The following is a 10,833-nucleotide window of genomic DNA, read 5'->3' on the forward strand; positions in this document are numbered from 1 at the left end:
TCTAGAAGACAACATAGAAATACCGGCCACATCCTGAGTTCAGAATTTTGTTTTGAGATGAATAAAAAGCACCTAAATGTAAGGAAAGTGTTCATCCTGTGTGACAAGAATTCTCACATGGTCCATCAGACGCAGTCTGCTTCCCGGGGGCCTGCACGCCCCCGGCCCAGAGGCCAAATGGCCAAATGGCCGAGGCGCTCCTCACTCCGCCATCTTCGCTTCTCCACATTTTATTTTTGAGACCAGAACTCTGAGAAGAGCAAATGGCCAAAAGAAAATGGCCTTCTGTGTTAAAGGACTCAGCAACTGATTGGTGGGTTCATGGACTTTTTTTTTTTTTCCTGTGGTGCTGGGAATCAAATCCGTGGCCCTGTGCATGTGAAGCAAACACTGTACCCACTGAGCTAAATCTCCAGTCCCTGACTTCTTCTTAATAGGAATCTGACTTAACAGGACAAAAGAAGGATATCCAAGATGCTATATTGGAACTCAGCCATCAACAGAGTTTTATGAGGAGTACAATATCCACCTTCTACCATGGCAGAATATACTTTGGTTGAACACCATCTTAAATCTCTCGTCTGCATAAGTTTCTAATTTAGTTTATGGGGAGGTCTCAGCTGCCAATTGTGAATTATATCTCCAATTTTATAATGAAAATCACTGGGAATATATGGTAAGCTCAAAGTGAATATTGCTGGAAGACATTTGTAAATTGAGAGTATTCCTATGATTCCAGGAAGATTTATAGCTTTCCCATAACCAGCCTTTCAGAGTTGAAGAGTCTTGCTCCAGAGAAGTAACAATTTGGAGGTGTTTTTAGAGGATTTAAAATTTATTTTCTACTTTTGAAAAACAATTTTCATAATTGTAATCTGTAATATTATCTCTTCTGAGCCTCACTGTTTTATTCCTGTTTAAAAAAATACTTTATCCTATCAGATTCTAAATTTTTAAAAAATATATATTTTTTTCAGTTGTACACAATGCCTTTATTTTTTTAATTTATTTTTACGTGGTGCTGAGGATCAAACCCAGGGCCTCGCATGTGCTAGGCGAGTTCTCTTCTGCTGAGCCACAACCCCAGCTCCACTAAATTTTATTTATAGGGGGGTCTCTGTCTCCAAGAACCTGAAAACACAGCTCAGTGGAAGCAAGGTGGATCTGTAGTTCTATTGCCAGAGTTTATAATGAGCCCCTTCCCTGAAAATTGAGCAGAAAAGTAGAATCCTGAGATGGTAACACTAAGGTACACGAAAACCCCCCCAGATAATCTGTATTTAATGATTTTGATTATCAACACTACTGATCAGAAACTAAATAATAAAACTAACATTAGCTTATTATTAATCAGAGAAAATTGGTTTACATAATATACACAATATGAGCAAGACCTTGTGCCAGGAGCTTCAGAGGATCAGAGTATTAATAGAGGTTCCCCATTCTGAAGTGGTCAAAAAAGGACCAAAAAAAAAAGAAAAGAAAAGAAAAAGTTAAGTGAAAATACTGAGATACTCTTAAGTCTAATGCACTTGAGTATAGTGATCGATACATCACTGATTGATGGCCACATGGGTGGTTCAGTAATAAATGCTACCATATTTCACCACATAATTGTCGCCACTGCATAAATGTTGCACCTACTTTTTCAGTCTAAAAATTGTCAGTGTATTTCCGGAAGCTGACTTGTGCGCTGGTACCAATGGTAGACCCAATTTACTCAAGTGATGATGTCAGAAAACCAAACCAAAGACAATGGTGCAGAATCTTCTGACCCGGAAGATTAAGTTTTGTAAGTCCACACTTCACAGCACTGTTGTAAATTTTCTCAAATGTAATATTTTGACAACAATACAGCACATCAATAACAACTAATGTGTTAACTTTTTTTTCCTTTTTTAGACCAGAAAATTATAAAGAAATGATGTGCATTGATTTGGACTATTCAGTTTTAACATATATTCATGAGTATTCTGTGCATCCTAATCTTGCACCAAAGCCGGTTTAGTAATAAATGATTTTTAAGTAATACTGGCACCAAACTTTTTGGCAAAAAATCTGCGACAATTATGCAGTAAAATGTGGTATGGCATTAAAAAGGAGGGAACTGTGAGCTACAGAGTCAACGTGGGATGGTGTCTTAGTTTGCTACTGTCACATAAATTACCCTTGATTTATTTTCTCATAGTTCTAGAGGCTTGAAGTCCAAGATCTTGTCTGAGGGTCTGGTTTCTTCTGAGATCTTGCTTCTGGCCTGCAAATGGTTGCCTTCTTATTATGTCCTCTGGGCATGAGTGCCCTGGTGTCTCCCTGTTTGTCCTAATCTGCTCTTAAGGACACTAGTCAGATTGGATTAGGCCACCCTAACAGCCTCATTTAAACTTAATCACCTGTTTAAGGGCTCCATCTTCAAATAATGTCACATTTTGGGAAATGGGGTTAGAATATACGATTGGAGGAATGGGCATTTCAACTCAAAACAGAGAGAGGGTGGGAAAACATTCAACTTATAAAGATAAACTAGGGCTTACAGGGTTTATTCTCATCCTGAACAAACCCTCTAGACTGACAGATGTTTTTCCTCTTTAGAAGAAAAAAGCAATTTGTTCCCGGTAAGAGATGAGCTCATCCGCTCTGACTGGCAGAGTGACTGTAAGTTGACATTTAAATGACACTCTTTTTGGTTTGTGGGGCCAGGTAGAATCATGAGCTGTAAAAGCATTACTGGAGTGGGAAACAGGAACAAAGGCTGTAGCCCACCTGCCACACACCCATCCGCTGCACATACCCATGGAGCTAGGTTTCTGTAATCGATGCTAGCTTGACCAATAATGAGGCATTAATAATGATCACCCACCAGCAGACAAATTGTGGTTGATCTTTGTGGGTTTAAATAATTTATTTGAAGTTCTCATTTTCTTCTTTTATTCTGACTATATTTTTAGTTTTGTTTTTTTTTTCTGTTTTCAGAATCGAATTGTGTTTCATGTTTCATCTTCATTTTCAAAATTTGGACTTAGTAGGATTTCCATGGTCCAGAAATTCTTCTGGATCTTATGGAGGCTGTTTACTGGAGCCTGTATTTTTATAGGCTTTCTTAAAATTTACTATCCCAAAAAACAAACAAACAAATCTTGGACCCTTCTCCTCCTCCTTTTTCCATTTGAATGTAAATAGAATCCATTTATCTGGGAAACTCTTATTTTATATTCTGCAGTTTGGGGACTATGCTGGTACACAGTCCTCTTTCCCTGTACAAGAGTTTACTTTGTTTTCTTTTTCTTCTCAATTCAGGGATTGATACAACCATTACTTCTATTCAGATTATGGAAATCCAGCAAATAATAGATCATCGGTATTGCAGTAGAAGTCTTCTGTGCGGGTAGGTGAGCCTCCCCATGATGCGCTCGTTGTTTCCAGAATTTATTCAGGGCTTCAGTTTTGAGACTGGAATGAAATCTAAAGCTACATGTTGAAACCAATGTGTGCTTACATTACTCCTTAAGTGAAAACACATTGGTTACATGGTGGAGAAGGGAATCATAAAATGGTTGGTATTAGCAAATGTCAATAAATCACAGCCCCAATGATTCTAGTCTCCTGCTTTAATGGACAAGTCCAAAGCAACATGTCTAGGAAGCATCTCTGTGGCTGACTCTCTGAGGGCACATGCCACAGGGACAGAGATGCTCATTAATTTTATAAACCACAAAGATAGACATGGCTACTCATGGCTCCAGGTTATAAGTGAGCTGACATTTTTATATTTTAGTAACTAGGGCTCTCATTATTTTAATTGCTGAAAAACATACGACTTATCTTAGCTTTTCAGTAAGGAGGAAAAAAAATCTAGATTTTGCAAAAATTATCAGCAATATCCATTTGCAGTGCCATATGCCATATCACCTGTATGGGGTGATGATACATCTAGGATAGAATGCAAGCCCCTCCAGCAAGCACAAATGCAAGTTGTTGGCATTAAGAATGGGGAGTGAGGTTTTCTTAATTTGTTAAATGTTTTACTGGGCGTCTATTGGGTTTAAAGGCAAGGCCTATATTTTGAACTGGTATCACAAATCCTGTGGATTTTCAGCCTTATTTATTTTTCAACCTGATAGAATTTGGCTCTAAGTTGATGGTCCTGAGTTATAAGAATAACCTGTTTGTTGCTTTCTGATTTGTTTATGATGCATCTATTTGTATCACATTGAATTCTCACAAAAGCCCTAAGAGTTTGGTCTTATTTATACCTATTATGTAGTTTTCAGAGAACTTGAAAAAGTTTGTCTAAGATCACTCATGTAATAAGTATCAGAGATCTTAATTAACGTAGCAGGACATATTGAAGAAGAATTAGACGATACAGGCTCAAATCCTAGGACTTGGGTAAAATGTCTATTCTCTTTGCATATTCATTTCTCATCTATAAGATGAGTCTATTATCAACTGAGCTGGTTGCTGTGAAGCATGCAGATATTGGGAGGCACATAATAGGAAATGAATTCCATTCATCTAAGCTCCACAGTGGAACAAAACACTCTTCATCCCAAGACAGTTCTTCCTCTCTCTATTTTTAATACACTCATTCACTGAAAGAACACTGTTCTTAACTTGGTATAAAAGTAGCACTCTTATCTTTCTTTTTTTTTTTTTTTTGAGGTAAAGTAAAAATTGTCTGTATTCAAAGTGCACAATGTGTTGTTTTAATTTGATATTTATATTCATTGAAATGGATATAATTTTGAAATGCCAGTTCTTTTAATTCCGTATATTTTTGCTTTCACATTTTTAACAACTTAGTTTAATCTAAAATGACTGACTTTTTTCCCCACTTACCTGATTTTAAGTTGTTTCTTCATATAATTCATGTAATTAAGTTGGTTATAATTTATCTTAAGTTATTTCTCCATATAATTCACAGGAAGACCAGTCATAAGGAACACTTTGTTTTAGATACAAATATGCCATTTTTTTTTCCTGGGATTTTTCATTATAATGTGAATTAGTGGAACTCTCCACTCCCCCAAGTATCTCTTAAATTTGGGAAGTGAGAAGAAACTTATGGATAAACAATTCTATCTTAAAATTTTCTCATTACTAAATTGTAATCAGGGCTATGATAATTGTAATAGATTCAGGTTCTAAAAGTACGTATTTTCTTTTCCTACATTTCCATATAGGTCGTTTTTATAACTCAGGACCATTGACTTAAACTCTAAGTTCTATCAGGTTAAAAAAAAAATAAGGCTGAAAAACATATTCATTGTTTTAAAGGAAATGATTTAAGGTTAAAATTGTATTTATTATTCCCAGTCCTCCTTCCCTGAGTCTGAAGCCTTTGCCTCATTTGTCTTCTGAAATCTGTATCTCTGTACTGGGGACTGAATTTATTTCTTCTGTTTTTAATTTTGAATATTTGGTCCGGGATTTGATTTTTTTTCTTGTATGATCTAAAAAAGTATAATCTTTGTAGTATGTTTAATATTAAGATATGAACGAGATCATTCTGAAATTTGACAAGCAAGTCTCTGAAAATCAAAACATTATACCAGGTTAAACTCGATTGCCTATATTTATTATTTATTATATAATATTTCACAGTTTACGTATAAATATTGAGTGGCAGAAAGCCTTTTAACATCTTTCTTGCATATTTTGATTTGTGGTTTTAATTTTTTCATATTTAGACCTGGAAATTATAATTACAATATTCCTGTTAATAAGTACACACCTACCAATGTCAAATTCTCTCTGGAAATCAAGTAAGTACATGGTATAAAATACAAATTTGAACAGTAAGTCTGAATTTAGTTCACAATTTAATCAATAAGTTTGGAGATAGAAAGCCATCAGTCAGCATTTACTAATGATAGGTGGAGAGGTGGCAAGTGGAGGGAGGGTTTTCAGAATGAGAACTGGGAACATCCATGTCCCTCCAGGAATGCAAGGGCTATACTCACCCCTGTGCGGCAGGAGTAGCTTTAGTTCCAAGTTCATGAGCTGCAAACTTCTGCTGATTTCTCTTCAGATTGGGGTGGGAACAATGGTAATAACTTGACCCCTGAATGGGGGGGCTGCATATTTTGATGAGATCCTGGTAGCAGTGCTAATTAATGCAGGTGCCACCCCTTTGCTCCAGGACAGGAGAGAATAAAAGAGGAGCCAGAGTTTGGAACTGGGCAGACCAGGGTTCAGATTCTGTCGCTGTCACTAATCCTATGGTCTTAGAAAAGTTACTTATTTTCTCTTAGCTACTATTTCTTCCTCCATAAAACGAGTCCTGCATTATGCCATGGCACATAGAGCTGCTGGGGGAATTAGGGTTAATACTGGTGTAGTGAGCAGCTGCCATTTGCTGAGCACAGGCTGTGTGCCAGGTACTGTACGCATTAATCCTGGGTCGTAGAATCCTCAAAACAGTTCTCCCAGGATGGCATTTTTTCAGTTTATGTTTTATAGATGGGAACTCTTGACGTATGGAGATTTAAAAAAAAAAATGTGCTCTAAAACACAGCTAGTATGTGGCTGGCCTGGGCTTCCAACACAGCCCTCCCTCTCCTGCCTCCCCTGGGAGAGGAGATGTGGAAGGGCATTGCCCTTTCCTGACTCATAGTACCACTCATAGAACTCAATTAATGGTAGCTTTTAATTATCTACCTTCCCTTCAAAATCACAGAACTCTAGTGTAACCTATTCTTATCTAATATTTTAAGTAATTATGGTACTTTGATTTTCAGCTCACTTCACTCAAAAATTGTGCCATGAAGAAATCATGTCTCTTGATTTTAGTCTCTCCTTTTTCCTCCTCCATGTCCCCCCAGCCCCGCTCTTTATCGTCCCTCTGTCCTCCCTACTCTGCCCTGCTCCTACCTCAGTTATTTCCCCCTCCATCATCCTCCATGGCCCCGCTGTCTCACTTGGGCCCCACTGTGTGTCTCACTGTATGCCATCTTTCATCTGCTTTGCCCACGTGAAGAGGCTCAGTCCAGCTGCTTACCTTGGAAAGATTTGTTTCAAGCAGCCAATGTTTCATGACAGAATCCACCATCTTTCAAGGCACACACAGAGAGAGAGAGAGAGCTAAATGTACTATTCTTACAAGCTAAATGTACCATTCTTACAAGCTAAATGTACTATTCTCTAGCATTCCTTGAATAACCTGGAATAGCATTTCCTTACTCATTTCTAGCTTTCAAGGAAGGAAATAAGATTATATGTTATAACTTCTGAAATGGCAAAAGATCACCTTGAGCCATTAAATCAGGCCTTTTGGCTTATGAACCATTTAAAAAATATGGTTCATTTTTAAAATAACACATATAACAGTCCTGCCTTATCCACCGTTTCTCGTTCTACAATTTCAGTTACCCTTGGTCAACCACTGTTTTAGTCAGCTTTTTCACTGCTGTGACTAAAAGACCTGACAAGAACAATTTTAGGAGGAAAAGTTTATTTGAGGCTCATGGTTTCAGAGGTCTCAGTTCATAGTCCATTCAGAGGCAGAACATCATTGTTGAAGAGTGTGGAAGAGGAAAGAGGATTCAGACATGGCCACCATGAAGCAGAGAGAGAGTTCACTGGCCAGAAACAAAATATTTACTTTAAAGGCACACCCCCAGTGACTCACCTCCTCCAGCCACACCCCACCTGCTTTCAGTTACCACTCAGTTAATCCCTGTTAGGGGATTAATTCACTGATTGGGTTAAGGCTGTCATATCATTTTTCCTCTAAACCTTCTTGCATTGTCCCACACGTGAGCTTTTGGGGGATAACTCACATCCAAACCATAACAACCACAGTGAAAAACTATTCAATAGAAAATTCTATAAATAAAACATAAAACTTAAACAATATATTATTATGATTATTCTATATTATTGCTATCTACTATTGTTAATCTCTTACTATGCCTAATTTATAAATTAAGTTTGATCATATGTGTATATGTGTAAGAAAAAAACAGTCATACATAGGGTTTGGTACTACTGTCTGTAATTTCAGGCATCTACTGAGGGTCTTAGAATTTGTCCCCCCATGGATAAGGGAGGGGATTACTGTAAACTCAACTGAGATTATAAATTGTTCCCATTTGAGCAAAAGTATTGTTTCCAAAGAAGGATGGATCTCATCCTTTTAGTGATGATTCATGAGTCAGTCTCTAGAGAGGAACCATCCTTTCTTGCAGGGCTTCTACTCTGATAACTTTAAAACCTGGTAATTTCTCATGGGATTCACCCCCAAATCTTTACTTATGTTTGTTACTTTGTTATTTCAAATAATATCTACCTAGACCAGGAGTTGGCAGAATCTAAAATCTTAGATACTTCGGGTAAGTGTAAATTTAGCTGCAAGTGTGAAGAGAGGGGATATGTCCAAAGATTATTTAAAAATCTCTGGAAATATTAAGTTCTGAAGTGAGGCAATCTCAGTCTTGACATTAGATTTTACAAACCATCATATGGTGTTTCAGTAGTTATCTGAAGGTGGCTTGCTTTCTATAATAATGAGATGTAAGCTAGTCTATCAGTATCCCTGAGCCTTGTATAATAAAATGGCTATGGTGAACTTCAGAGGGATTTCTGAGTTACATAGCCAATGGGCCCTCTTTGTATCTAATAGGAGCTGGAAACTGCTTCTTCAATTGTCCTCTCTTTCCTTTGTGTCTTGAAGCACAACAGAGCCATTGATAGTCTTCCAGTGCAAATTCACCCTTGGAAATATATGCTTCAATAGTAAAAGGGAAACCAAAGGATTCCAAAACCAAGGAGAAGTCTTCCAGGAGATGACACAGGTAATGTTTTCTGACTCCTTGACATTAGTTTGTTCCAGTGAAGGATGGTTAGAACTGTGGCCTCTGTTCCCTGCTGAGGGAGGGACAACACTGAACCTGGTCACAGGGCTTGGCTCAGCCTTTTTGTGTCCTTTAGAAGCTACAGACTGTTTTAGTGACACCTATCTAAAGCTGTTATTGCAGACACCTCTCCTGCAGTCGCTAAGGAAATGCCTCCTTGGGCTGTGCTCCTTCTAGTGCAGTGTGGAGTGTGGTTATGAAATGGATCTCTCTCATTCATTATTTAGGGATACCAGCACATTTGGAGCCTCCCTGTCGCCCCATTCTCTGACAGCGCATACCATTTCCGTGTGGCTGCACCAGTAAGCTTGCTTTTTTTCTTCTTCTTCTTCTCTTTTTAATAAGAAATTGATCCCTAAATAAATAAGTAAAATACTTCACAGTTAATTTTTACATTCATCTTTCTTTTCTCCTTTTCTGATAGGATCTGGCTGACTGTTCAACAGATCCTTTTTTTGCTGGGATATTCTTCACAGACTACTTTTTTTATTTCTATCGACTCTGCGCCTAATTTATTCAAGTTTGGGGATTTCACCAAAGAAACATGCTCAGAAATTCAGTCAACAGACACAGAGATCCCCTTGCAACATTTTTTCGTCTTTTTCTTTGAAACGTTTTACATTTATTGCTGAAGGACTCTTTTAGGCTTTGGCTTCCAACAGTTTGGAGACATTAATGAGGAGAATAAAGTGTTTGCTGGAACCTGAGAGAATGTGGTGTTTGATTGTGTCATGACGCTGAAGAAAACATATCCCCGAGAAAACCGTACTGTTGCATTTGAAAATACTGCTTCTGGTACTAAGGATGCTGTAAAGTCAAAATAAGCAGGTCTAGTACTACTTTGGTCTTATTGTGTTTTGAGGCTTATGGGAAAAAACAAAAAGCCATTTCAACTTGGACCTGCTAAACAGAGATTCTGGAGAATATGTGATGTGGTGGGGGTGGGAGTGAGTGGTATCTGATGCTAAGCTCACATTGAGGCAAATGTGTGTGTGCGTGCTTGCAATACTAGAGTACAGATGTAGCTTGCCAATGAAATGGATTTAAGAGAAAGAGTTGCAACTCTTCTTTACAATGCTCCATGGGCCTAAACTTGCTGTGTGGGTGGGATATGCCCTCTTATGAAGATGGAAGCCCAAATACCACAGGGCCTGCTGAAACTGTTCAAACTAGCTAATCGAGCATATACTGCCTTGCTCATGCATTCCTTGGACACCACAATAAAGGTTCAAACCTGCAGTTCTTCCCTCTCCCTCTGCTCCTGAAGGACCTGTGTGTTTTCCCATCTGGCCTCCTAAGATATAACATGGCCTCTCTTTTTGGAAAGGTAAGCAAAACGTCTTTTGATGTCTCCTGATTTGTTGGCATTATAATACTTCCAAGCTTCTGTTCCTGTGCTCTGGTTTAGAACTTGGAAAATCAAGCTCCTCTCCCTGTACTTCAGGGAATAGGGCAGTTGAATGGCTATTCTTCCCTTATCTTACTGTTGGTCAATTTGAATGAGGCTATTTTGTTTTTTACCTTCACAATGGTAATCAGCTGTAAGAATACACCTTCCTCTTTCTTATTTTTAGTTATTACTAGATAAGTACCATGTGGATAGAAATTAATTGTGAGACCTCAACATTAAGAAAAGACATGGTTCTTTCCAGGCTTGGTGATGCATGCCTATAATCCTCAGGGTTCCAGAGGCTGAGGCAGGAGGATCACAAATTCAAAGCCAGCCTCAGCAACTTAGCAAGGGCCTAAGCAACTTAGCGAGATCCTGTCTTTAAATAAAAAAATAAAAAAGGCTGGAGGTGTGGCTCAGCGGTTAAGTACTACTGGGGTTTTAACCCTGGTACCAAAAAAAAAAAAAAAAAAAAAAGACATGGTTCTTAAGATTTTTTTTTTTTTTAATTATTTTTAGGGCTAGGGCTGTAGCTCAGTGGCAGAGCACCTGCCTTGCACATGTGAGGCACTGGGTTTGATCCTCAGCACC

General features: G+C 38.1%; 1 protein-coding gene across 1 annotated transcript in view; it reads left to right on the top strand.

Moving 5' to 3' along the window:
- Positions 1-9,610, top strand: part of Myrfl (myelin regulatory factor like) — a 126,705-nt gene extending 117,095 nt beyond the window's left edge. The window contains exons 20-25 of the mRNA XM_046430657.2: positions 2,590-2,652; positions 3,295-3,382; positions 5,688-5,762; positions 8,672-8,792; positions 9,080-9,154; positions 9,277-9,610. Coding sequence (XP_046286613.2) covers positions 2,590-2,652; positions 3,295-3,382; positions 5,688-5,762; positions 8,672-8,792; positions 9,080-9,154; positions 9,277-9,363 — 509 coding nt within the window. The 3' untranslated portion in view covers positions 9,364-9,610. The remainder of the gene's footprint in view (positions 1-2,589; positions 2,653-3,294; positions 3,383-5,687; positions 5,763-8,671; positions 8,793-9,079; positions 9,155-9,276) is intronic.
- The last annotated feature ends 1,223 nt before the right edge of the window (positions 9,611-10,833 follow it).

This window comes from Marmota monax, unplaced genomic scaffold, assembly GCF_021218885.2.
Source record: "Marmota monax isolate L192 unplaced genomic scaffold, Marmota_monax_Labrador192_F-V1.1 WCK01_AAM20220418_F8-fsc00056, whole genome shotgun sequence".
Taxonomy (NCBI): domain Eukaryota; kingdom Metazoa; phylum Chordata; class Mammalia; order Rodentia; family Sciuridae; genus Marmota; species Marmota monax.